The sequence below is a fragment of the Gouania willdenowi genome, chromosome 11, assembly GCF_900634775.1.
Source record: "Gouania willdenowi chromosome 11, fGouWil2.1, whole genome shotgun sequence".
Classification (NCBI taxonomy): domain Eukaryota; kingdom Metazoa; phylum Chordata; class Actinopteri; order Blenniiformes; family Gobiesocidae; genus Gouania; species Gouania willdenowi.
Window position 1 is genome coordinate 11,444,917 of NC_041054.1, and position 27,677 is coordinate 11,472,593.

Below are 27,677 nucleotides of genomic sequence, written 5' to 3' on the forward strand. Positions count from 1 at the left end.
GGTTTTCAACTAATACAGTTGATCAGATCAGAAGAGATCCTTTAAAGAAGGAAAAAAAAAATAACTTTATGTATCATTTTTGTGCTTCTCTTGCTGTCTTTTAGCGAGTATTTGGAAGTCCATCAAACAGAGCTGGACAAACTCATGTCACTGATGAAGGACATGAAAAGAAACTCACGGCTGGTAAGAAACAACATTTAAAAACTTCATTTTTCTCATTTACTTGCAACTCATTTAATGACAAAGTTGCTTCACACACGTGTTGTAAATAAAGGTTTCTGATTGACAACGGCATCTGCACAACAAAAACAACCTTATATCTAAGTGTTTCTTTAACTTATGCATTATTCTTTAGTTTTATTTTCTATATTTAATTTTACAACGCATCAGTCATTGAGAAACAAACCCCGTAAATCTTTTCTGCAGTGTCTTATTTCAATTTTTTGTAGTTATAAATGAATACATTTGCTAATTAAAGACCACTTTTATAAATTGATAGAATTTTTTAAGTCATTGTATAATTCAAAGTGTCACAGTCACATGTGCTTCCCATTCAAAGCCTGTCCAACACATTAACAATGATTTCCTATACACTGTTATACTTTGTTCACAGCTGAGCTACTTTCACTAACTGTGTTTTTTTTTCTTTGTGTGTGTGTGTGTGTGTCCCGTTATTTGTGTTTGTGTGTGTGTGTGTATTTCTCTCCAGGGAGTGCTGTACGATCTTGACAAGGTGCGTTGATGGAGGGGAGGGTCTGCTGTAACTAGCACAGAAAAGTGCTTTGAGTTTGCTGTCCATCGAGTGAGGCTTTGAAGCTGGAAAGAGTTGAAAGGCAGGAAGTGAAAAGCGATAGAGGTAGAGGAAAGAAGGAGGGAATGAAGAGGCGGAATAAAGCCAATAATGAGGAGAAAAAGATGACAAGAGAGAGGACGGTTTACAGTTTATGGACAGTTATCAACTATTTGCTGTTGTAAATAAATACAAATGTCACTTCTAAAATATGCTGTAAGCTGTTATCATCCTTTTAGGAGGTGTTTTGTCCAATTTTGTACATGTCATAATTTATAGAATATTAACTGGTCACCTTTTTAACAAATACAGCCAATCAGCATGAAATCAAATGTGACTAAATAAAACTTCTAAACTGCGAAAAGTGGATTATGATCCCTTTCTAGATCAACACAACACAAAACTACTCATGTTCTCGCTGTTCTGTACTTTGTACTGAGCATATAGCAGTCATTTCTGTTGACTACCTATTGTTGTTGTTGTTTTTCTTATTTAAAATTGAGCTTAATTTTAAAAAGATGATTCAAAAAACATTTTATTCAAGTGTCCCTTGCTAATATGAGTAAACTTTAGTTACTTTACCATTCGATTCATGTGATGTGTTTGTTTTACTGCAGCAAATCAAAGCCATTGAGAGGTACATGAGACGCCTGGAGTTCCACATCAGTAAGGTAAGCACTGCTGTGTGATGTGAATGGGTTTAAAGGGTGGTTGTTATTTTGTCCGTACCAAACAAATTGTCTGAGCGCTTCGAGGGCTGTTAGCTCGTGGCTAATTAGCTCCTTTCACCTGAGCTCAATACGTTCCCTTTCATAAACTCAGTCTGAATCCACTAAAGTAGTGAACGTCTATCAGTCTGTCGTCAGCACGTCAGAAGCTCCTTTATTAACATGTCATATCTTGTTTGTTGAAGCATTAAAAATCTGAAGCTGATTTTATTACAGACCTAGCATGGCTCATTAGTTAGCATGAAGAGCTGGGAATGTAAAGGAACCTATGGATGAAAGTGTGCCGCTTGTTCCCATCAATTAAACTAGCTGCTGGTATTTTAAATATATAAATGTATATTGGAGTTTTTTTATATATATTTAAATTCATGATCTTTAGCACTTTTCATTCATTATTGACCTTTTCCAGTCTCTGGACTTGCTTCCTAACCAACCTCCTACTTTCCTTGTTGATATATTCTTGCTGATTTAACTGCCAAAGAAAAAACTTTCCTCATAGGATGGGCAGTTAAGTGTTTTTTGTTTTTAATTCATCTTTTCGTAGTCTCCTTACAAGTTTCCATCTGGAGGCTTTAATCCCCACCATGTCTTTCCAGGTCAAAGTGCTTTTTCTTTCACCTTTTCATCAATTGTCGTTCCAAAATGTTTTTCCTTGCTGTGCATCAAATCAGACTTGACAGCAGGGAGTCAGAATACACACGTCCAAACAATAGAGTCGCTCCAAAGGTAACCATGGTTACCCCAAAGCTGAGCCTTTGAAGTCCGGAGGAGCTTTTAACTCTTTCTATGCACTCACGCATCCAAAGGAATGATTAGGAGAAACTTTGCTGCAGATGTTTTGTCATAACGTGAGAAACCTTGAGTCACGTGTTTGTAAAGGTTTCCTGTATCACTATTTCAGACCACAACAACAAATCTGACCGATTTACAACTTAAAACTGTCATTAAGTTTGTGTTTTACATTTGATTGCCCCAAGATATCCTTCACACTGTGTGTTCAATAAACCCATTTCAATGTGGACAAACATAAGTGTGTCAGATATGTCAGCTGTCAGCCTCTGTTTGATAGCACGCAGCCATAAGTCTCGCCTGTTCTTCTGGAAAGGGTGCCCACCAGCCGGTATGTTGTAAAATTTAAGTCCTGGATTGTTGGTACTCCTACACTACAACACAATGGCATTGTGTTGTTTTCATATGAAAAAAAGTGTTTCAATCGCACGCCGATGCTAGCACAATGCAGTTCTCTAGTTGTTTTGCACCGAGCCTGTGCGCACATGCACCTAATTTAGTATGCATACGTCACATGAAATGGGTTTATATACATATAAAAGTAATGATGACCATTATCATTGACTGTAGAGTGGTCCAGTCACATTTTTTACACCAGTGGTGTTCCTGGTCAAATATGACCTTCATAGGAGATGAATGGATAATAAGTGAAAGTGGAACGATATATTGTGCAACAAAATATCTTGATATGATTGTTAAGGTTTGTTTTTATTTTGTTACATTACTGTTGAGTTGAAAAGGTCATACCCAGAGTAAGTACGTAAAGATGTCTAGGGTTAAAGTCAAACAAGAGCATGGTTATTTTTCAGACTTCATTTTAAAAACTAAAACATTTCTTTCAAAAAAAAAAAAAAATATTAATATATATTATTGGCTATTGTATCATAACGTATCGTGTCGTGAACTCAGTGTATCGTCCCACCCCTATGTGAGAACCCACACACACATTGACGATGTCTTAGTTTGGTCTCTGGTTTGTTTACAGCTAAAAAATAGTGATAATGTAAAATTTGGTGCTGTTAATGTTTTTTTTGTGTCAAAACAGACTGGGAACGCTAACTAAAGTAAAGGATGGTAAAATGGTAAATGGACTTGATTTATATAGCACTTTATCACCACACTGAAGCAGTCTCAAAGCGCTTTACATATCAGCTCACTCACCCATTCACTCACACATTCACACACCAGTGGGACAGGACTGCCATGCAAGGCGCTAGTCGACCACTGGGAGCAACTTAGGGTTCAGTGTCTTGCCCAAGGACACTTCAACACATAGTCAGGTACTGGGATCGAACCCCCAACTTCTCAATCAGAAGACGACCCACTACCACCTGAGCCACGGTCGCCCACGGATGGAATGTGAACACAACGGAATAATAAAAGTTTGTAGATCTGTCATGGATTACTTTCTAAAAAACACAACTTTACCTTAAATTAAAAATATGTATTAATTTACAGGGAATCGTGAGTCGTGCATTTCTACATGTAGACACTGAAACCCACGTGCAGCAGTAAGAACTTGTCACAGTGTCATTGTTTCAGCAGCGTTGGGCTCCGTTAGTGGGCATGTGTTTGTTCAGCGTGTGTCTTGGTGCAGGACAGCTGGCATGGGGAATGGTTTAACTATCATCCATCAGCAGGTTATTGGTTTGGTGACTCACACATCAGCCCGCTCTTTTGTTCCTGGGCTGCCTGCAGATGTCTGAGCAGTAATTGGCACACGTGGAGGAAGCAGGTGGGACAGTGCAAGGCCATATTATGTCCTGCATGGGACACGGTCTGTAGTGTGTGTGTGTGCGTGTGTGTGTTGGTGCCCTTGGTATCAGCAGGGCATCATTACAGAGATGAGTGACAGAGATTGACAGTGAGAGCAACGGTTGCCAAGTTCTCCCTCCCTTACCTTCCCTGTGGGAGTGTGACTTTTTGTTAACCACACACAATTTTCAATATCAGCACATTTCTGTCATCTCTGCTTTTCACTAAAATCTATATTTTGACACTAACACGCCCACAGTCCTCTGGAGAAGAATCTGTTCCTGATGCTGTTGGTTGGGTCTGTTTTAATCTGCTTACAATCACTTACACTTGAGCAGAGCATGTGTGTGTCTGCATGTATACTATTAACCTACAATCAAGGATAATGGCCCTGACCCAAGAGGATTGCTGCCTTTATCTAAATATTCATACCCTAACCCTTCAGTTTGAAATCACTCATGTAATCCCTCGCAGTGATAGTTAAAAACACATTTCGATGAGAGAATATAACTACATTTACATCTTTACTATTGGATTTATTTTTAAGATGGGATGAAAAGGACAAAATGTAGTGATTTTACTCACACTATGTTATCCCCATGATAAGCAATAAAGGGTGTGCCATAATAATCCGTCCTGGTCTGTGAGCTGTGATGGGCCTTGGTTTGTCGTTAACTCAACTACATTCATTCATCACAGTCTGGAAAAGGACTTAATTTGGAATAAATTTACATTTAATATGTTGTAACATCTGTTAAGAGGTAATTAAGAGGGTTTTTGTGTTTTTAATTGCGTGTTGAAACAGATGTGACCAGTGGGCGGAGTTGGGTTTTTATTTTTGATTGAGTGTGTGCGTGTGTTCGTGCTTGTATGTGAGTGAGTGAAAGAATTGGATAAGATGGTATAGTTCAGTTTTTTTCAACATTGGGTTCATGACCCCATGTAGGGTCGCATGAAATGTCTTGTAATTGATAAACAAAAATGATAATTACTGAAAAAAAAAAATGTTGTTTTTAAACGTTATTATTTTTCAAATTAAAACACAACACGCAATTTTAAACAACTATGTTATACTTTCACTTTCTCAAATGTAAATATATACTGGTGAATAAAATCTTGTGACTTTGTACACTAATCCTGGCTACTCTCTATTTGAAACACAATATCACAAACATGATCAAAAACGAATTCGAGAAGGGAAAAAAAAGTCTTTGGGTTTGCCAGAAATTTGTGATATCAAAATGGAGTCACGATCCAAAAAAGGTTGTGAACCACTGGTGAAGTTCAATGGAAGATGGTTAATCTGATGATAATCCCAGCTGTTATCAACTAAAAAAAATATTTTATGTATTTTTTTTTTTTTTTTTTTTTAAACATGTCTGAACAACTTCTGCATTTTTATTGCTTTACTTCTAGTTCCAGTTTCAGTTTGCTCCCAAACACATGAAGCATCAACACCAAAAAGACACAACATTCAGTTTCTTGTTTCTTATTGGATGAGCAGTTTGTAAGTTTTGCGTTCGATTCCAGGCCTTGGCTTCTCCAAGTTTATTAACTGGGTTCTTAATTGTTCCCTGTGGATGTTTCACCCTCAGTATTTTATCCTGTCAAAGTTCCTTAACAATAGAACTTGCAGGAGGACAAAGGCAGGAGAAAAGCCAGGAGAGTCTCAATAGGAGGTGAACACGTGCCTGTGTGTCTGCTTTCAGTAGTGAAACATCAATGCGTCTCATTTCTTCTTCTGCTGCTGTGCGTCAGACAAAAGGAAGGTGCCTCGCTGCTGAGACGTGTCCGACTTTTCTTCCCATCTGTCTGCGTTGAGGTTGTGTTTGCTTTGTTTGTGTTTTGCCTTTCATGTTTCTCCAGTTTCTGGGTTGAAATGAGCCCGAGGCGCAGCATTATGCTGACGGCCACCGTCTGGAGCGGAGCTTGGCTGACCTTCAAAAGGACAATTCCTCCAAGGCAGTGAGAGAGAGGGAGAGAGAGAGCCGATTGTAATTGAGGGACAAAATTCAGCCCCATTAGCTGAAAATGATATGATTAGTGATTGAGAAGAATGTTGGCTGATTATCAGCACCAGTCAGTCCCTCAGTTATCCTCGACTGAGGGATTTGTTCTCGTCCACTCATTCTGTTTGGATACATCACTGCTGTAACTCGCACATGATTTTAGTTCAGTTGCCAAATACGGACAAGTTTGATCTCAAGTGGGCCGCAGAGGTGGGGAATTGAACAATTTCAACATAAGTGCTGCTTTGCATTTCCATGTATAAATGGTATAAAAACATGTATGTAGATATAAGACACTGACAATATCCAAGCAATAGGTGAAAAGTAGTGACAATGTTTGTTCAATTTGGGAACGTTTTGTCAAAAATATTTTGAGGATTGAGCATGATTCTTGGAAAAACTAGGTTTGTTCTAACAATTCAAGAGTAAAAATGACTTCCATTGTGCTACACATGCATGGAAAAATTGGAAACCCCTTCAAATATTGTTCAACTCCACTTGAAGTTCTACCTCCAAATAAATCTTTTTCATTATTTTGAACAGATGCCAATATTTATGTTTGGATATGATAACACTGATTTCTGGTTAATTTGAATTAAAAGTTTCTATTCATTCTTTAAAATATTGTCAAAATTCCTGAGCTGAAGTTCCCCCCAGATATTTTATGCCACTTCACAACCATATTGAGATATCAACAGCTAAATTATTTAGATAAATTATTTTCTCAGTCATTTTTACTTTACTCAGGCCTTGAGTTTGATACACGTGATTTAGCTCAGTGAGCGTTTCTTCTGACTTTTCCTTTGCATTGTTTGCTCTGACACTCCTGTTTTGTTGTAAACTATAATCTGGTAGGATGTCAGTCTTAGACTAACTCCACCTCCATCACAGATCTGAGAATAACACTTGAGGTTGGATGTTGTTTTAAAGCTGGCTCTGTGCAGCACAGACAGACAGAGGGGCTGAGGGCGGAACTGTTTGAAATAAGGAATTACAACATGATATATATGGTACAACGCATCCTTTTAAGAAGAAACATAGGCACACATTAAGCACATCTTCACTTCATATTTATTACCATGTCTACTTTCAGAAACATGAACATTACACAAACACTTGGAGAGACTGTGAGGACGTCAGGAGAGGCCCATTTACTCCTACTTCTCCCTTAACGAGAGCCACACAGAGGGCAGGGCATCAATATTTCAGCGCACTCGTCAGATAAGCAGCGATACTTTTCTTTGATGAGCGTTACTGACGGTGTTTTGTTTTAGCTCGGATCACACGTGACTTTAGGATGCTGAAAATTTAACCAGACAGGACGCTGAAAACAGGCTGTTTGTAGATTGTGTAATCAGGGAATGAGTCAGCGAGTGACTCGGCAGCAGCAGCAGCAATCATATTTGTACTATTTTGGGACAAATCTTTAATATTTACTCTGAATTTTAATTTATCAAATACGCTCCCATCCCTCTTCAGGCATTTAACGTGAAGCCATGTACCCCCTACTCCTGCAAACATACTAATGTAATGTCATGTACAATGTAGCCCTATGGTGAAATTTGTCTCCGAATTTTAGGTATCCTGTTGAGGAACAAAATATAATAATTCTTATCTTATTCAGATTTGTAGCTCGCTTTATTTAAATAATTAGCCTACTGGTATTTTCAGTGGGAAACAAATCTCTTTTATTTTGGAAAAATAAATCTACCAAACATTTGGTGATTGAACATATAGCAGTAATACAACATATTCATCACTCGTTACGGCTTTAATGAGAAGGGTGAGGTTGAGAGGATGCACATAACTTTGCAGTGTTTGCACAGAGTCTGAGTCCTAAATCGTTCTCCATGCAAAGTCATTTTCTGTATTTTGTTTTCATGTTTGTCAAAGCTGAAAATCCACTTTCACACAAGTACGTGGCAGCAAAGGGCATCAAGGTCTCGACACTACATTTAGCTAGCGCAAAGCAATGTCTCGCCATATTAGCTTTTTGTTGATGAGATTGTTTCTCTGTCACCAGTAGAGGGCAGTCTTGCAGACGCCAATGTGTAATTTGTGGCAATGCATGGAGGCTCCTGACTGCTACACTATTTATATTCTAATTTTCCAAGTTTGTCACACTGTTTTTTATTTTTATTCACGCACCCTCGTTACAATTTGCCTACTTGTACCCCACTTTGGGAACCTAGGGTCTTCTATATCTTCGCAGCCTTTCTCTCTGGTAAATCTTAGCATGGTAAAGTTTGTTTTCCTCTCATTAATTTGTTTCCATGTTTTGAATAGAGAGCATCAGATGTCGGTTGCATTTGTGTGTGTTTATGAGCGTTTCGGTTTGAGAGTAAGGGTTTGTGATTAAAAGGTCTGGACCGTTTGTGTGTGTGTTCAGTTGGACGAGCTGTACGAGGCCTTCTGCATTCAGAGCCGACTGAGGGAAGGTGCCATCCGGATGAAGCAGGCCTTCTCCTCCTCTCCTTCAACCAAAGGCACCAAAGAGAGCATTGCTGAGGTCAACCGGCGGTACAAGGAATACACTGAGGTAATGAGTTAGTTGCAGCTAATACAGTTAGCAGTCTTACTGTTTTGACTGCTTTATCCATGTTACATCTTATTTGTGGAGCTCTCGGCTGATGAGTACACGATCACAATCATCCCAGGTCGGCTTTTGTTTGGTTTTAACCAAACAGGTCGGTTACTTTAAAAAAATCATACAGTCCATAATTACAAGACACAAGGATACGAATATCAAGCAAAGTTAGCCTCTAAAACAACAGAAGATCCTTGAGTATGATTAAAGTAGAAAAACATCCCAGAATAGCTTCTGTTTCCTCCAATACCAAGAACAATTGAAAAGTAAAGTGAACACTCTCAAAGACCCATCAAAAGATTCAAGATGAGAAAAAGAGAACGGTAAAAGTTCAGTGACACCCATGAGCTCTAGCCCTTACCTGTGTTTAGGCTTTTAGTGGGGATAACCTCAGGATCACATGAGCCAGTGTGGATTCATTTAGTCTAGACAATGAACGGATGGACTGAGACTGTCATTTTGTCATTTCTCCAAGATCATAGTAAAACTATATATACTAGACATCCACAAACACACAACAACCTGCTTTAAACAGTGGGTCTCACTGAATAATACCTACATAAACCTAATGTAGACATCAGATACGGATTACTGCTGACATCATCAGATACTGTCAGGTTGACCTTTAAATCCCAAACCCCTGTCATAGCCTGTCATTGTGATGACCATCTTCCTCCATTGACTGACATTGTCAAAGCCTCAAGAGAAAACTTGATTACTCTTGTCATTTGCATGGTGATTGGCGGCTGTTTTTGAGATCCGCGTTTCTGTGTGTTACAGAACATGAGCACACTCGAGAGCGAGCTGGAGAACCTGCTGGGGGAGTTTCATATTAAAATGAAAGGTGAGGTGCAGATGACAGGAAATCCACGCAGAAGAAAAGGAGTTTATGTAAGTGTGTATATATATGAGAGGCTTGGTCCTCGTATATACGCACAAATACCTCGAGGAAGCAGTTTGTATTTCCAGTATGTTTATGTTTAGCATATGTGACTGTTGAGCAATTAGGAAAATGTTTGGAAATTTTACTCTATTAACAGGTTTTAAAAATGCATGCAGAATCATATGTAGAGTATTTCATTCTATCTTACGTGTAATTGTTCATAGCTGGGGGACCCCTACTTTTCACAATTTATAGCATAACAATAAACAACTCAATGTATATGAGAAGAACAAACCCACATTGACTAATATCCTGTAAGATTTCAGATTACTGTATTTAGATTTTAGTTATTAATAACTTCATATCAACTTTAGTCTCATTCCAGAATGATTCTATAAACAGTTTGTGGCTTTTTTAGTTAGTTTGAAGATATGGAACAGTTTAACAACCCAAAGCATATTTTATAATCTGCTGTCAAAGTATAAACCTGTTTCACTTTAGATTTTTTTAATCTATTCAATAAAACAATGAACTTTTCTCTTTTCTGTCACAGGTTTGGCTGGATTTGCCCGACTCTGTCCTGGTGACCAATATGAGGCAAGTTACCGTTCACTTGCCTGCTTTTGCGACTGCTGTAATGTAGTAGAAATATAGAAATTGACTCAAAAAACACACACACACACAAAAGGACAGAGAAATACATAGCATAAAATAAACAAAATGAGTCCTTGCTCACCATTAAAACCATTATAAATACAAAAAAAAAAATGCATAAAAGGACACAAAAAATGACTCCAAAAACACAAAATGAAAAAATGAAAATACACAAAATGACTCATAACACAAAACAACAATAGAAAATACACAGGATGAGAGGAAAAAAAAAATATATATATATATACAATAAATATATATATATATAAAACAACAAGAAAAACACACAAACCCTTTGTTCTTTCCTGTGTTAATGCTCAGATTGGTCATGATTCTGAATCCTTACATGACTTTTGGTGATGTGACCCTCGGATCAGACAAACACATTTTCGTGGCCCCCGCTGTAATAAAAGTTGCCCATCTGTGATTTAGCAACATTTTGTTGCCTTGTTAGATACATTTACCAAACAGTACTATTCATTCTCTGATCTCTTAAAGCCTCTTTTGTTTTAAAGGATGGTTTCAGACTTTCAAAGCTTTTTCCATCCTGATTATTTTTTTCCCGCTCTTACAGATTTTTATGCGCTATGGGCGTCAGAGGTGGAAGTTAAAGGGAAGGATTGAGGTGAACTCCAGACAAAGCTGGGATGGAGAAGAAATGGTTTTCATGCCACTCATCACTGACCTGATAAACATCAAGGTACTGTGAAACGTCCAAAGCGTCACTTTAAAAGACATCTTAGATTTGATGTCATTAAAGGACGTTTGGGTTCATCAGGTGACGGAGCTGAAAGGTTTGGCCACTCACATGCTGGTGGGCAGCGTCATCTGTGAAACCAAGGAGCTGTTTACGGCCATGCCTCAGGTGGTGGCTGTGGACGTCAATGATTTGGGAACCATCAAGCTCAATCTGGAGGTTACGTGGTAGTAAGTAGAAGCTATTTACTTTCACTAATCAACGTCACCATTAATGAATGAACTCCCAACAATAAATCCATATCATATACTCTAAAGAGTAACACAAACACTGGACCTATGTGTGAGGTTTTCTTATGTGTAAATTTGAAAATAAGTGATTTTACCAACAGGAAATGTTGCTAAATGCTAAAGTGATCTAATAGTGGCGAGTTTGTTTTTTCTTCAGCCCCTTTGATGTGGAGGATTTGACTCTGTCGTCTGGGAATGTGAGCAAAGCCACGGCTCTTCAGAGACGAGTGTCCGTCTACAGCCACGGCACCCCGGACACGCCCACTTTCCAGGACACCTCTTTCTTTGTAAGTCCTTCATTTGATCTGTTTCTCATCTTCCATCTGAGCTGCAACATTGTAGAGTTTCATATTGCATCATGCTTTTCATAATCAAGCAAAGCACCACCCTTCAACTAACCCTCACCCATTTCCTCTCTGCATCTCCACATTAAACCCTTTACCCTCACTCCCATTCCTTCCGTATCTCACTCGCTCACCCTGGCTTGAACACTCAACACCCCACCCCCCATATGTGCATTGTGCTAAGAAGTGGCAGCCCCGTCCCATGGAGCGCCAGCGCTTCTCCTTCCTGCACATGCTCCGTGACTCCCTGCTGGAGAAGCTCAGGCGCAGTCGTTCGTTCGGGGACCTGGCCTCACTCCGGCCACGCCCCAAATCCAGTCTGGAGGTGTATGTGAGTGTCCTGTGGCCCCTCCAGACCCTCCTAACCCGACACTGTGTGTTCGCTTTGCTGGACAAACACAGAGTTTGTGCAGCCGCTTTCCATGAGGCATGGAAGCTGCGTGTGGCTTTTTTGGTGCATGTTGTTTTGCATGACATACTTTATTCTGGCTGAACATCCATCAAGGTGTTATAGCTATAGTTGTTGCTGTGCAATTTTAGGATGATCGATTGGAGTATTGACTTCAGCCTTTCTGATTCCAGTCCACTTTACCAGATGACGTCTTTGAGAATGGCGGCTGTGGCTTAGCCGAATGCAAGCGTCTGTCCTTCACGTTCTCCGACACCTCTGGTTCTACGCCCAGCCCGAGTCCCGCACCCAGCTTCTGCTCCGCAGGCCAATCCAACCCCGAGATCACCGTCACTCCTCCAGAAATGGAGCAGTTACTCACACACACACTCCCAACAAGGGAGGACTCTATTGCAGAGGAGCACATGGAGGAGGAAGAGGAGGAGTATGAAGAGGATGGGGAGAGCTGCAGCAGAACGAGCGCCAGCCTCGCCAGCGATGAAGGTGAAGTGGTGGAAGATTCAGAGTGGGAGCGCACCGAGTCCCAGCGAAACTCCAGCTCCAACTGTGGCTCAGCTGCTCCGTCCTTGTGTTCAGATGGACAACTGTCCACAGTGGCCCCTGAGGATGTTTTCCTCGACCAAGCCGATGAACTGAAGCCCGTGGAGCTGGACACAGAGGAGGCGGGCAGTCTGACCAAGCAGCTGGTGAAAAGGCTGACGTCGTCTGAAGACGCGTCACCCGCCGGAAGCGCCACAGAGGGTGGGGGGAGCCTGAGCTGGGCTGGAGAGGGAAGCAGAGCCTTCCTGGAGAGCAGCCTGGAGGAGGCCATCCACAGCCTTCTGATGAGACTGGAGTCACTAACACACCGCTGCAGAGAGCTGCAGGACCTGGAACAGGAAGTGATGCGACTGGAGGACCTGCTTAGGGTGACTCATCATTTTCTTCTGAGGGTTTTTCAGCTCAAAAAAGATGATTAGAATTATTGGGCGTAAAATGAGCAGTCTGGCAAACTTTATTTTTAAAGCACTCCTATTTCAGAACAACAGATGGTTTATGAAGTTTTTTTGAAGAAACAAGTTTTCATCGATTTAATTTGATTTATTTTTGTTTGATTTTAGATTAAATTAGATTAGATTAATAAACATAAATCTTGTTACTTGTTTTAATTGCAACAGATGGTCTTTCAAGCCATGTGTGTCCTTATTTTTCCTTATTGTTGCTATCTAATATAAGTTCTCTGAAAATGTTTAACATTTTATGAAAGAAAAAACTAAAGGAAAAATATTAGTGATTTTTTTTTTTTTTTCAACTAATAGCCATATTTTATTCATGTTACAGTTGATAAGTGCAGCCACCATTAATTGTATAGGAGTAAATAAAATATAATTTACTGCCTATTACATTTTATTTTGTCATTTATACATTTTCAGCAGGTCTCTCTTGAAAATGAATTCCACATTTAAGGGAAATGCCATTTGCAAATAAAGTTTAAATAAAAACTTTAAATTTTAAAGTCCCTCTTAGGGCTTCAAAACAGGAGCCCTAAAAACATTTCATGTATTTTTATTTATTTTTGTTTTATTTTAGATTAAATTGGATTTGATTTTATTTTTATTTCAAACATGTAAACAGAATATCATAAGAAACTAAGAAAACTAAAAGATTATCAACACAATTTTGCAATTCAGTTTACATTTTCAAAGAGGAGGATTTAATCCATATATCCCTTGGTTGTTAATTAGCTAGCTTCTCATCGTAACAATTAACAACAAAAACACTTCATTTCACCCTACAAAATCTTACAAATGATTTCCAAAATGCAAATTCAGTCAAAATATACCAAAATACAATTTTAAATAGCCCCCTTAAATTATAATGTTCTTCTTTTTGTATAAACCTTTTCTCGAATATTTGCTGCTAGTAAATTATTTTTTGCCTTAAACATTTTTTGCACCATTTGATAATTATTGATAATAAGAATAATGGGTTTAATAAGAGACTTTAGATATGGTTTGTTAAAGCAAAAGTAAATGAGTTGAGGTTGAGCTAAAAATGTAAACTCATTATAACACAATAAACAATCACAATGAGTTGGTGAGAGTTTCCTGTTTACTGATCAAAGCTTTTGATTCATACATGAAATCCATTCAAGTTTTTACATCAGGTTTTTGGGGATTTAAATGGCCTGTTTTTTTTCCCCCACAGTGTCGTCTTCCTGGTCACAGGAGTCGATCGTCCAGCCTCAGCCTGACCGTGGAGAGCGCCCTGGAGAGTTTTGACTTCCTGAACACGTCGGACTTTGACGATGAGGATACTGGAGACGATAACGTGGTGCTGAGCATTCCCCCTCAGAGGTCGCCGCTTTTTGATACAGAAGGAGAGAAGATCGGGTCAGTCGACACAACTTGAAGTATATCGAACAGTTTGTTTTTTTTTTTCACAGATTGATGAGTTTTTTTGGACGGAAACTAAATTGCATTTACTGAAGAAGAAAAAAACTTGATTGATAAGTATACAGTATAATGAAGTATTTTAGTTAACAAAACCCCGGATGACAAAGTCTTGGCGGTTACCCCCTCCAGCTCCAATCACAGGATTTAGAGAAAGGAAGGTGGGGCAGAGCCCACGAAGGAGCCTCCTCATTGGCTACCGTGATATATAGTGAAGCGCGTGCACAGTGTAAACTTGTTGTCAGTCTTGGACTAACTTTAGATGCGCAAGTGGCTGTTTTCCTTCTAGACAGGTAATCTACTGTTCCATTTTCCTATATTTTGTGTGAATCCTTTTGCGTGGCGACGTGTTTTACTGGAAGTGCACGTTCAGCTCTCATGCACGATTTCCCGTGTGAGGAGGAGACTGGGAGGGATTATCAGTGTGGGGGATGGGATTTATGGTTTGAATTCAGCCATGCCCCTCTGTCATGGTTCAAGATTCAGGTAGTGCAGCTTTAATTCAGAAAAAAATTCCCTATAAACACTTATCTCATCAATTCAGAAATGCAGACGAACATTTCATATCAAAACATTGCAATTTTTGTTTATTTACTTATTTTCATGTCATCGAACAGCATTTCTCTTCACACGTTGAGTTGATCTGTACGGAAGCTTTTTGCATTCACTGAAGAAGAAAAAAACTTTCAGTTTTTTGGAATTGATGAGATAAAAATAAGTGAATGAAAAAAATATTGGCCGTGTTTTTCTGTTTTTATAAGAAATATCTACGTTTTTTCTGAATTGTTGAGATAAGTGTATAGAGGAAGTTCAGAAAAACCAAAAAATATTCCCAATAAAAATGTATCTGATTAATTCAGAAAGAAGGAAAAACATTTCCGATATAAACAGAAAAACATTGCACTTTTTGTTTACTTGCCTTTTTTTTTTTTTTTTTTCCATCAGTGAATGCATTAAAACTGCTCAGTGGACCAGAGAGGAAGCTTTACTGCCTTAAAGCAACACTTCACTGTAGTTGGTGTGCGTGTGCTGCCTCTCTGTGGTGACCTGTGTGCATTACATTACATGTGCAGGGCGCAGCATCCAGATGCTAGAGGACACCTGAGTGAAGCTCTGACTGAAGACACAGGAGTTGGAAACAGCGTGGCAGGAAGTCCACTCCCACTTACCACTGGGAACGAGAACCTGGACGTGGCCATCGTCATCCACCTTCAGTACTGTAATCATCTCATACAGGTGGAGCCTCAAATCACCACCAGAGTTGGGGTCAATTATAATTGATAAATAATCACAATTATGACATAATTGTAATTGTAAAAATCGGTTGCTGTTACATTTAATTGTAACTGAGTTCAGATAATTGACTTTGTATTTGTAATTGGCATAGACATTTTATAAAAACGGTCAATTACAATTTGATGAAACGCAAAACTGTGGAACCGTGTTACAGTTCTATGTCTTACACATACATTAGTTAACAATTATCATAATATGTTTCATATCAACTTTTCCCACAACCTGTCAGTGATTCTTCATGATCATTTTACCATTAAAAAAAAAAATAAAGAAATCTAGGGGTATACTGACAGAAAAAAGGCTCAGACGCCCACACCAAAAATATAAAAATCAATATTTTCATTGATTAGGAATCCTAACAATGTAACCAAGAAATGAGAAACAAATTAGATGATGGATAATATTTTTTTGTGTATTTTACAGCTGACCTAAGACATGGGTCAAACTGATCCGTTATCATAAGAGATGCTAACAGAAAGCTAACAAGACGAAGGTTACGTTTTAAAGATGTTATTTATTTCAGGCTCAGTGATTGTGATTAATTGTAATTGAACCTTAGTAATTGAGAATGTAATTGTAATTGACTTTTAGGGGGAAAATAATCATTGTAATTGCAACTGGAAAAAATACCGGTCACCGTAATCGTAATGGAGTTGTAATTGAACAAGGATAATTGAAGATGTAATTCTAATTGACCCCAACATCACAGCTGGTCATCTTTGTGTACGTATAATTTTGTAATCCTGCAATAAAACTTACACTCCAACCATCTGTTAACATGTCGTTTCCTGCTTCTATTACAGATGTTGACGAGTGGCGTTGTAGCGTGGCAACGCCAAAGTGTCCTCTTGAAAATGTCTGGGCAGGTCCAGCTGTTAGAGGAATTATCTGAGCTCAGTGTGGACACACTGGGATCTGTTACATGTGCTGCTGACGGTGAGTAACAGACATTTTTTGAAATGCTTTATGAATTCACAAAAGCAGCGATTGAGCCTCCGCCCATGCACTTCCTGTCCTCCCAGTCCTTCCGAGCCTGGCCGATCGCCCTCAGATGATGACCCTGTGGTCAGACTGCAGCGGGTCCGCCGGGCTTTTCCACACCACACTGGACAGAGTGTTCGAACACATGAACCAGCGCTACACAGCAGTGCTGGAGGAGAGACACCCACACAGCGCTGACATAGGTCAGGATGTGTCTCCATTTTGTTTGAACAGATTTCTGGGCTTTTGATGCAGCCTGCAGAACTCATACAGTATGTTATGGATTTCCATTGCAATTTCAAAATGAACACTTTCTTCTGCAGTGATTGGTGCGGTTGTGGGTGAGATGGTGGACAGATCCGACCTGATGGCTGCATGCAGTCCTCCTCCTCCTCCTCCTCCTCCTGCTGCTGAGTCTCTCTGTCAGGACGTCCTGACCGTGTTTCAGTTCCAAAGCTACATCGTGCAGCATGACATTCAGGACATGGAGATGCACCTGCTGCACCTGGCAAGAGAAGGTATATTAAACTGGTGATACTGGGACACTAGTTTTACATTTCCAAACAAAAAAGAAAGTTTAGTTTTTTTTACCTTCATGCAGGAGAGAGAGCCATTGATCATATAGCATGAGTTCTGAGCTGAACTGTGTTGAACAAAAACACCGAATTTTTGTTTAAACTGCAAAATGTATTTATTTGATTTTTTTTATTTATTTGCCATTCCCAAATTTTGTAAATAGCAAAAAAATAAACAATAATCTTGTTACTTGTTTTGATTGCAACAATGTGTTTCAAGCCGGCGTGTCCGTATTTTTACTTATTGCTGCTTTTGTGAAAATTTTGAATGTTTTTTAAAAGCAAAAACAAACAAAAGGAAACGTATTTGTGATTTTGTTTTGATTTTTTTTAACTAATAAGCCATATGTTGAATAAACATTTTTAATGAAATACCATTTGCAAATAAAGTTGAAATAAAAAAATATAATTTTTAAAACTGTAAATCGCTGAAGGGGAAGTCTCATGTACAGATTAAGCAGAAGCTGAATCTGCCATCGTGCATGTCACCTATAAATATGACTGCAAAAAAATGCAAAATGTTGACTCTGTTGTCTGTTGGTCTCTCCCTCAGAGGTGTTTGCTGGGGTCCTGTCTAGTGGGGATCACTCCCAGTGTCTGTTGGAGCTAGCCGAGGTGCCTTTATCGTCTCTGTGGCCTAAACGCAGCACCCTGAAGGCTTTGTCGTCCCTGCTGACTGCAGACGACCCACAGGTCAACAAAGCAGCAGCAGAATACCTCTCATCTGGGGCTTCGAACAAACACTTCAGAGCCAGGGTGAGCGGCGCTAAAGCAAACAGAAAAAGTGAGTTGCTTTAATGCAAGGTCACATTTGAATGTTTGTGGTTTTGGGCCTGCAGGCGGTTGAATGCTACACCCAAGCACTGTCAGAGGGTGGGGGTCAGAGTCAGAGGTCGGCCTGTGCCGCTCTCAGCTGTCTCCAGGTGAGTGACAAGCACATCTGAAACATTAAGATCATAGAATTTTTGATTTACTTCTTCACATAACCTCCCTGTGTGTGTGTTTGTAGGCAGTGGAGAGCATCAGGGCTGTGATTGCACTGTGTGACTCCGCTGATGAGGAGCTCCGCCATGTCGCCATCGAGACGCTGCTCACATTTGGTAACTAGTTCAATCAGATATACCAGGAGTGTCAAACTCATTTTAATTCAGGGGCCAAATATGGAGCAGTTTATCTTAAGTGGAGCACAGATTTTAGGCAGGAAAGAGAGTAACTTGAACATTATTGTGGTCTGGTTTGCACTCCCACGTATAAATAAATGATAAAAATTGTGTTTGTTTGGCTCTTGACTTTACATTTTGTAGAGTTTGTGGTCAATTTTGATGTAATTTGGGGAAAATTTGTGGAATAATTGGAAGAAAATTGCAAGATTTCTTGAAAAATTGAAAGTTCTATCAACAATTTCATTGAATTTGTGTAATATTTTGGTGATATCTAGCTTAGCTGAGATATCTACAACTGAATGAGTTGGTTGCTCTGACTTTTTTTTTTACCTTCTGCTTTGGGTCAAATGGGATGCTCTAATCTTCTAAAAGCAGAGCTATTCAACTGGCGGCCCAGGAGCCAAAACCGACCCACTCTTCAAACTCAACCACCCATCTATCCACAGTTGGTGAATAAATTGTTTAATGTCCGCTAAAAACTGTACACACACGGCTTTGTGACACTTCACGGCGCTTTGCGACCGTTTGCGGCACTTTGTGACGTTTTCTGGAAGTGCTGCTTACAGCGCTTATGGAAAGGCGCTTCAGATAAACAGCAGGCATGGCATATTCAAAGGAAAAGCGACGGAACATTGACGCCAAAAATGGACAGTTCAGCAACTATCCACCGGGTTCAGATGCTCAGCAGACCAAACTGGAAACACTTGCACGCTGCAGCAGAAAGCAACCATAGCTCCTCTCCGAGTAGAATGGATACTCACGAAAAAGAAACAGTCATTTATCGATGCAGAAACGTTGAAAGAATGCATAAATGCCGTTGTTGATGAGGTGAAACAACAGGTAATATCTTCTATTAAGGGAATTCCTCTGTCGGGTGGATGTTTTAGCCACAGACATTTTCAGTTTCCTTATTTCTTGCACCTTTTAACCAGCAGGTGCTGTGATTATTATTTAATTAAACTTGAAGCTGCTTGTGTTTATTACTTGTACAAAAAGCAAACTGGTGCTGTTGCTGTTATGTAAACCAGAAGCTAATCATGTATTTCAGTTGTTGTTTTTTTATTATTTCTAGCACAGAAAGCTAGCAGGTGTGTGATTTCGTGATTGTGCCCTTTTTAAAAAAAAATTTAAAAAATGAAAGCTTTTTTTAAGTTAAACCTAAAGCCAGTTATGTTGTTGTTGTTGTTGTTGTTGGGTTGTTGTTTTTTTTTTCAATTTCTTCCACAAAAAGCCAGAAGATGCTCTCACTGTAATTTAATGAAACCAGAAATGAGTCATGTTTTTCAGTTTATTTATTTATTGCACCTTCTAACCAGCAGGTGCTGTCATTAATATTTAATTAAACTTGAAGCTGCTTGTATTTTTTATTACTTGTACAACTAGCCAACTGGTGCTGTTTATAGAATTGAAGGAGTTCAATAAAAATATTGAAAATGTGATGGTGCTTTGTCAGTTCAGAGCAACTGTACCAGGAATGTACGGCCCACAAACCATAGCCTCCTGACAGTATGGCCCACAGCAAAGTGTAGTTGAATAGCCCTGTTCTAAAGGGTTGGATTTGGTCCCCGGGCTTTGAGCTTGACATGCTTTGATGTTTACTTTGAAGTTTTATTGACTTCCACGTAATAATGCCAGCAAGATTCTATTTGTCTTTTGTCTGAATGGATGAAACCTTAACCTATTCTTAATCTTGCTGGAATTATTACGTCAAAGTCAAGGAATCTTCAAAGGAAACATCAAAGCCACAAGCAGACGCCTCTGACGAAGACAGGCAATTGTCAGTCGACACATGTAGGAGATCAAAGTGGATTTCCTGAGGAACAGTTGCCTGAATAAATGACATTAACACTTTGATGTTATGTTGCAGGTGAGGAGGGCCGGCTGGCATACGAGCAGTTGGACACGGTACCGGGACAAATGATCCGACTGGGAATGCGTCGAGGAATCGCCGTCACGACTGCCTTTTAACCGCCGCGCTGCTTCTAAACAATCAACTGCACTCCTATGAGGACCCCACTGCCACCACCATCCCCCGCCTCACACTCTGATTGAGTTATTTATCAATCTGCTGCATTAACTGTTCTGTCACACACAGCCTTCCCTTGGTATTTACAAACAGGCTCTGCTTTTCCCCCGTCGTCTCCCTCCTCTCTGCTTCCTGAGCCAGGCTGACCAGTTTGAGTTAAACTGGAACATTTTGTAAAAGCTGTCCTTAAAGACTGGAAATCCAGCGGGGCGTCTTTAAAACAACCTCTGTCTACAACCACTGCACAGAAAACAGATACATGATCCTCTCCAATCAGCTATCATGCAAATTATAATGGTGTTTTGTATAATCACTGTAATATATTTTATGCTTTCTTGAGACTTGCACTGTTGGGATGCATGTAAATATGGCAGATTTTGCACAATCTGTGTGATTTAAAATCTGTTTTCTGGTTTGTTCCTTTTGAGTTTCAGGGATTGTTGTTTGTTACAGAGGCCGGAGTGGACGCCGGTTTACAAGCTCCAGGCAGAGACTTTTCATACTCGCAGTTCAATAAGTGCAATTTCCCCGTCGACGAGGGATTTCTTTACACTTTGCAGACACAAGGAGCACATTTTTTTTTATCGTCTGCTTTGATCCTTTGAGCCTCGTCGATGACGCAGATTCCACAAACACTCTTTTTGTAAATGCGTTTTTGCTACACAGCTGAGACTATTTTGATGAGATCATCATCACCTGTACGGAGAAGATGACTTGTTGGGCTGAGTTGAGGCGTCACAAATTTTGGCTCCCTGCACAAATCCATGAAGGACGGAGCTGATACCAGGAGTGAAAGCCTTTGTGCTTTATTGCGATAAACTCAGATAAGAGCTGATTCCTTGCATCTCAGCTGCAAAATGGGAGGAAAAAAACTCAATCCAAGGACATTAAATCCAACTTCTCACATCATAACTTTACTACTGAGTCTGGTGCGTGAGCACAAAATCACATCCGCTAACTCACCTTATTTATTAATTATGGCTTGTAAGGCTAATATTATTTGAAGCTATACAGTAGTAGTGGATATTAGGTTATGTAAATGACATGTATATTTATGTTCTGTTTTCAGGTCCAGTATTTGAATTTTTACTGTCTACGTTTCTAACATGCAACTGATTCTTTTTTCTTAATTGAAGTTTATTTTGAAAAAATTGTACTAGATATATTATTTTGGAGAATATTAAAGCTGATATTAGGAGTTTCTGAGAAATCTATGTTTATGTATGATTCTTTTGAAATGCAAAAAATACCCAACTAGTCATTTACTATGGTCTACTGCTGGTGGTCATTCATATACATTAATGTATATAAGTCCCGCCTTCATCATATAGACCCCTATACAAATGGAAACGAGCACCGTGATCGCCCAGCCAATAGGCTTCGACTTCCTGTTTTTGAGACTGTCAATCAAAGTGAATGCGGAACTGTGCACGGAAACAAGGCAGCGTGTCACAACAGCAAACGGGTAAATATGATTTTACCTGACTCATAGACCTGTATCGATGCAACCTTGTTATGTTCGCGATGCGAAAAGTAGAGGTGTGGCTTCTGGTAGATTGGCAGGAGCAGTGGGAGGAAGTGGAGCGGTTTAGGGCGGGACATCGAGACGTTTCTCAGAAATTCTGGATATCAGCTTTAACATTTGCTTATAGCAACCTCCAGTTCCCTAAATGCTTCCTGAGATAATGGAGCATCTTTATTATAAGTATGACACTATTAGATAAAGGTTTTATTCTAACCAAAGGAAATCTGATTATAAAAAGGTCTTTTGATATCCGCTGGTTCCAGGGAATGTATTTCTGAATATCAAACTTTTGAATTTTGATGAGAACACACGTTTTTGGTATATATAAATACAGTATATATATAAAAAAGCACATGTGCGCAAAACTAACCCAGGACTTCTACTGTAGATCATGTTACATTCAGTCAAACCTGCACAGTCCCAAAGCCATATTGATGAAATTAAATTTAAAAAATGTACTTTATTGGTTTTTTTAAGTGTAATATAAACTGTAAATGGTTGATATTCATACTAAAGGCTCAACGTGTTTTTTTCTACACACGTCTTTTTTGCAAAACTTGGTCCAAATTTAAAACAGTTGCTTTTGTTTTGAAAGCCTCACAGTATTTGTGGTGCAGTATCTGCTTCACCTGCTCATCCAGTGTCTGTTGTCATGCAGTTTTTAGGTCGTTTGCTTCCTAATCACTGCTAAATAGAAGTTAAAAGTTAGCCAACTGTGCACATTTCTTTTTTTTTTTTTTTTACTATACAGTGATGCTGGTTTTAGAATCACCTCTATTAAAAAAGGTAAACGTTCTGTTTATACCTTAAGTTCTCATCTCACTGACTGCATACTACTTTTTCCAGCTGTGATCAGCAGTATTTCCTCTACTTATCAAACGTTGCAATAAAGTTTATTTTTGGATAATTAGATGAAAGTTGTGGTTTGTTGTTTTATTATGTAGGTGAACACTAAAAGTTAAAAAGTAATAATCTCAGATTGTGCTAGTGTTAATCAGTTCTCTGAAAACTGAGCAGCTAAATATACGTTTATTGTAATAATGATTTTTGGGAACGATTCCCGTTTGTGTAAAGTGTTTGTTCCCTACAAAAGAATTGGAACGGCAAGATCAATTCCTTTGTTTTGTTGTTTACTGAAGACATTTGGGTTTCAGATCAAAACGTAAATATGAGACAAGAGTTAAGAATTTCAGCTTTTATTTCATGGTATTTACATCTAGATGTGTTAAACAACTCAGGACAGAGCACCTTTTGTTTGAACCCACCCACTTTTCAAGTGAGAATAAGTACTGGAACAGACATTAAATTAACTTAAAGTGAATAACATTTAATATTTGGTGGCATAACCCTTACTTGCAATAACTGCATTAAGCCTGTGACCCATTGACTTCACCAGACTGTTGCATTCTTCATTTGAAATGCTTTTCCAGGCCTTTACTGCAGCTTCTTTCAGTTCTTGTTTGTTTCTCCCTTCAGGAGGTAAAATGCTCTATTGGGTTATGGTCCAGTGATTGACTGGGCCAGTCTAAGACCTTCCATTTTCCCCCTGATGAAGTCCTTTGTTGTGTTGGCAGTGTGTTTTGGGTCATTGTTTTGTTGCATGATGAAGCTTCTCCCAATTAGTTTGGACGCATGTTTCTGTAAATTGCCAGACAAAATGGTTTTGTAGACTTCAGAATTCATTCTGCTGCTACCATCATGAGTTACATCATCAATAAAGACTAGTGAGACCATTCCAGACGCAGCCATGCAAGCCCAAGCCATGACAATACCTCCACCATGCTTCACAGGTGAGCTTGTGTGTTTTGGATCATAAGCAGATCCTTTCTTTCTCCATACTTTGGTAGAGGTTAATCTTGGTCTCATCAGTCCATAAAACTTTGTTCCAAAACTTTTTGGCTCATCGCTGTACTTCTTTCAGCCCTGCGAAGGTTGGCAGTGACGTCACTGACTGTTGTCTTTGGATGTTTGTCATCAGCTGCTGTTGATACCCTTGGCCGACCTGTTCGACGTCTGTTGCTCAGTACACCAGTAGATTCTTTTTCAGGACATTCCAAAATTGTTGTATTGGCTATGCATCAGATGGTATGAAGATAAATTCACACCGTAGTGGGAATAATCAATTGAGTTGACGTCCAATCAGGGCCTTATCACAAGTCACATGATACTCATTTGAGTTAATCCGTTGTAACCAGTTTGAGGGACTTATGTTTAAATTTAGAAACAGATAAATTAGCACAAGAATCTGGCGTAAAGGTTAGAGGGCAACACTTACCATATACATAGCACTTGTTTTGTATATTCTGACCCTTTAAGACCATCAACCAGCTAATGCATTCATCAGCATTTTTTCTCCTTGCACCACTACAAACAGGGCAATGTTCAAGCATTACACTGAGAACTGATTGTTTAGCATTATTATCAGGCAGCCCCAAGTTTACTTTCCTCTTACAAGTCATTCATGATACTAGTCTTACAATGATTAGAAGACTAAAAGCAATTTAAGACGATACAGTAATTTTATAAAAATGTTTATTTTACTAATTGTAATCAACATTTTTAAATTAAAACCAACATTCTTAAAATGCAAAGATAAACATCTGCCATGACAATAATACACAAGTGTGCATTATTTGCTTGATACAGTATGTTCTTGTTCCAGATACCTAACCTTTGGGAGATATTTACAGTTAAGTGAAAACTCAATAAATAGCTTAACTTCAAAATGGTCCAAAAAAAAAAAAAAAAAAAAAACATGTTTAAACAAAGCACATTTTGTACAGAGAGAAATCAATGTTGCTTCCTGTATGTAAAACTAGCTGTGGCTCATTGGAGTGGATAGTTTTAATCGGAAAATTCTGCATCAGAGTGGTCTGACAGTCCTTCCTCATCACTCTGCGCTCCAACATCGTTATCTGCATCAAGAGCAATCTCCTTTAGCTCCTCCAGACTGTTGGGAGACTTTCCAGTCAACCTCTGAAAGAGTATGAAACAAAGTTTAAGAAAATGCCTTTATATGATATACTGGTAGATGTTTAACCTCATACATTAGTTCCTGCTTTGAGCACTTACCTCAATCATGTCAGCCATGTACTGCACATGCTGTGCCAGCTCCTGCAGCTCCTCATTTTCACTCTGAAGTTTTGATATCTGTTCATCTCTGGCTTCAATGTCTTTAATCAGCTGCAGTATTTAAAAAAAAAAAAATACAATAAAAATCTGTGTGAAGATCAAAGTTTTGAGCAATTGGAAAACACAGGCACAAGGTTACTTTACTACGAGGCAATTAACAACAGCTGTTGAAGTCCAATACTGGAGTTAGCCAACAATAGCGTTAATTGTAGGGTTTGCATCAACAGGCTTATCGCTGCCGAAGCTTTACCCACCACATAGACAGGACTATCAGTTTCCTTCTCCAGTTTAAAGGGAAATTATTTAACATTTAAAATAACCAGCCTTCCTGAAAGCCATAATCAAAGTACTCATGAATACTCAACGTGGAAACTGAGGCCAACTCAGGTCGAGTGTTGGGAGCGTGGGAACAGCTGGACTCATGGCTAAATATTAGCCCACCACTAGTGATTAACTCACCCTCTCATTCTCCTGAAGAACATTGTACAAGGCCAGTCGTCTCTCCTCAGCCACTTCTTTCCAATACGTAGAAGGGGGCGTTTCTATTCAGAAAATAAATAAATATGAATATATTAAGGGACACTCGTCAAAAAAAGGTAAATGCAGCAGTGTGGAGTGTCTCTCGCTTACCTTTTACCATAAGTTCATAGGCTTCCTCAGAGATACCGTCTGTTAAGTGTGAAGCATCATCAGTTTGAGTGGCTTTGACTTCTACTTTGCCTCTCTTTGGGCCGCTCGCCTGCGACGGCAAATGTTTCCGCTTGGGCTTGACCTTTCCCTTCTGCACAAAGAAGTCATTTTTACATTTCTGGGATTTCAATGTGAGAACATGTAAAGGTGACTCACTGAATTTCAAAACAACATCCTGCAACTTACTTGAGCCATCTTCCCTAAATTTACGTTTACATCTGCAGTTTGGAGGACCGTGAACGACTGCCTTGGAGGTCCCATTGTCTTTTGAGAGGATGAGAAAAACTTCTGAAAGAAAAAAAATTACAAGGTAATTTGTTGACATTCATGTAAAGTAGAAGACAGCCTTTTGGAAACCCAGTATTGGATCTCATGGGAACCACACATCACCTGCGTTCTCATTCCCAGAGCCTCTATTCAGCAGAGGCTTAGCATCATTTCACACGCTTTACTTTGGTTACACTGTCACTATGGGAAAGGCATAAGTGTGTGAGAGGAGGGGGGGGGGACATATTACCAAGAAGCCGTGGGAAAGTTTCTGAGGCGCCAACAAACCAACTTTGTTAATGTTTGGCTTGTGTTTTTAACATTGCAAAGTTATTTTTACATCCATTTTTTTTTACAAAACGTTAACAACTATGAAAAGATCATAAAACCACAAATAATGTCTACTCTCTAAGAGTAAAAAGGTTGTGTTAGTCATAAATTTAGCAAAAGTGCAAAGAAAGTTGATTAAAAACTAAACTTGCCAGATTACAATTATGTTCATACAGGTACAAAAACATGAATGGGACACGAACACTTATTTAAAGTCTGAAATATGCAAAATATTAAGTTGATGCATGTTTTCCTAATATTTAGAGTACAAAAATAAATTCTTATTCACAGTTTATTTGGTGCAAATGAAGAGATTAAGTTACTAACCAATAACCATACTACTTACTAGAAAACAGTCTGTCATTTACTACTGATTTTCACTTAAAATTATTTGATGTTTAACTTGAAACATGTTGTACCTTTATGTTCTCATTGGACTTTGGGTGACTCTGCTTCAGCTCTTCACGGAGACTCATGATTTACTCTTTCAGGACCTGGAAGTAGTTCATCTTAATCAGTAAGAACGCTTAAAATCAATGAAAATGATTAAAAGCAGTCGCACAGATTAGCTAGCAGCTGCTAACTATTAAGGCTAACTATCGTTTTCATTAACAGTTAATTCCCCGATACATTGTCGGACGTCGTGGGGAAAAAAAACCCCCCGTGTTACTTAAAGTTAAACCGCTCACTAGAAACCAGTTAGAGTTATGGAAACTTTTCAACGTTAATGAAACATTTCAGTCAATAAAAACAGTGACGCAGATAATTCAAGATCCAACTCACCTCTGCTAAACACACACGCTATTGTATCGTAATCACCAACGTTTTCACGGAAAGCCCGCGCCACACCGTTAAATACCACCCATTGCGTCACGTGACAAAACGTAGCATGACCGACTACGTCATTACGTCGGAAATGCTTCTCTTCTTCGTGGGTTTTTATTTTTTTATTTAATGGCGATTGGCATCCAGTGGTCGCATTACCGCCACCCAGCGGATTATAAGTGGACCAGGACTAAAAAGACCAATGTAACTTGAAATAAAAAATAAAAAAACTAAAACGTACTAACAGTGTTCGCTTTTAACAAGTGTCTGATTTCATACACCAGACTGTGTCAATGGTTGTGACCGCAGATATTTAAAAAATTTAGTTTTGTTTGTTTTTTTTGTGAGAAACTGATAATAGATATTTTGCAGTTCAAAAGTGTGCAAACTTCTTATTTACAATATTCTTTCATCTGCATATGTAGATATTTGAAACGTTCACTCATTAAATGAACACCACTGGCTATAACAACATTTTTCTCTATGTTGTTAACATTTGC

At 39.0% G+C, this 27,677-nt stretch overlaps 2 protein-coding genes across 8 annotated transcripts in view; one reads left to right on the plus strand and one right to left on the minus strand.

Moving 5' to 3' along the window:
- The window catches only part of ripor2 (RHO family interacting cell polarization regulator 2), a 77,681-nt gene extending 55,974 nt beyond the window's left edge, over positions 1–21,707 (plus strand). For 5 of the 7 annotated variants that reach the window (XM_028461515.1, XM_028461512.1, XM_028461511.1 and 2 more), the window contains exons 4-22: positions 105–183; positions 710–733; positions 1,408–1,461; positions 8,461–8,610; positions 9,439–9,502; positions 10,095–10,138; positions 10,770–10,895; positions 10,974–11,122; positions 11,340–11,469; positions 12,109–12,843; positions 14,123–14,307; positions 15,441–15,603; positions 16,467–16,599; positions 16,686–16,847; positions 16,968–17,162; positions 17,773–17,975; positions 18,059–18,142; positions 18,229–18,319; positions 20,250–20,350. In XM_028461515.1, the coding sequence (XP_028317316.1) occupies positions 105–183; positions 710–733; positions 1,408–1,461; positions 8,461–8,610; positions 9,439–9,502; positions 10,095–10,138; positions 10,770–10,895; positions 10,974–11,122; positions 11,340–11,469; positions 12,109–12,843; positions 14,123–14,307; positions 15,441–15,603; positions 16,467–16,599; positions 16,686–16,847; positions 16,968–17,162; positions 17,773–17,975; positions 18,059–18,142; positions 18,229–18,319; positions 20,250–20,350 (2,872 nt within the window). Of the gene's footprint in view, positions 1–104; positions 184–709; positions 734–1,407; positions 1,462–8,460; positions 8,611–9,438; positions 9,503–10,094; positions 10,139–10,769; positions 10,896–10,973; positions 11,123–11,339; positions 11,470–12,108; positions 12,844–14,122; positions 14,308–15,440; positions 15,604–16,466; positions 16,600–16,685; positions 16,848–16,967; positions 17,163–17,772; positions 17,976–18,058; positions 18,143–18,228; positions 18,320–20,249 lie in introns of all 7 variants that reach the window. The other 2 variants (XM_028461513.1, XM_028461510.1) reach the window with 2 other exon arrangements.
- Positions 21,708–24,594: 2,887 nt separating this feature from the next.
- gmnn (geminin DNA replication inhibitor) lies at positions 24,595–27,258 on the minus strand. Its single transcript, XM_028461959.1, has 7 exons — positions 27,136–27,258; positions 26,772–26,846; positions 25,942–26,043; positions 25,696–25,846; positions 25,525–25,607; positions 25,006–25,116; positions 24,595–24,909 (listed from the first exon to the last, which is right to left on the minus strand). The coding sequence occupies exons 2-7, from the start codon at positions 26,826–26,828 to the stop codon at positions 24,778–24,780; spliced, it is 636 nt and encodes a 211-aa protein (XP_028317760.1). The 5' UTR covers positions 26,829–26,846; positions 27,136–27,258; the 3' UTR covers positions 24,595–24,777.
- Positions 27,259–27,677: the final 419 nt, after the last annotated feature.

Coding starts and splice junctions, on each gene's coding strand:
- gmnn (XM_028461959.1), bottom strand. CDS start 26,828: ATGAGTCTCCGTGAAGAGCTGAAGCAGAGTCACCCAAAGTCCAATGAG. Junction 26,044..26,771: donor AGTCCAATGAGAACATAAAG/GTACAACATGTT, acceptor TTTTTCTTTCAG/AAGTTTTTCTCATCCTCTCA. Junction 25,117..25,524: donor TTCTTCAGGAGAATGAGAGG/GTGAGTTAATCA, acceptor TAAATACTGCAG/CTGATTAAAGACATTGAAGC.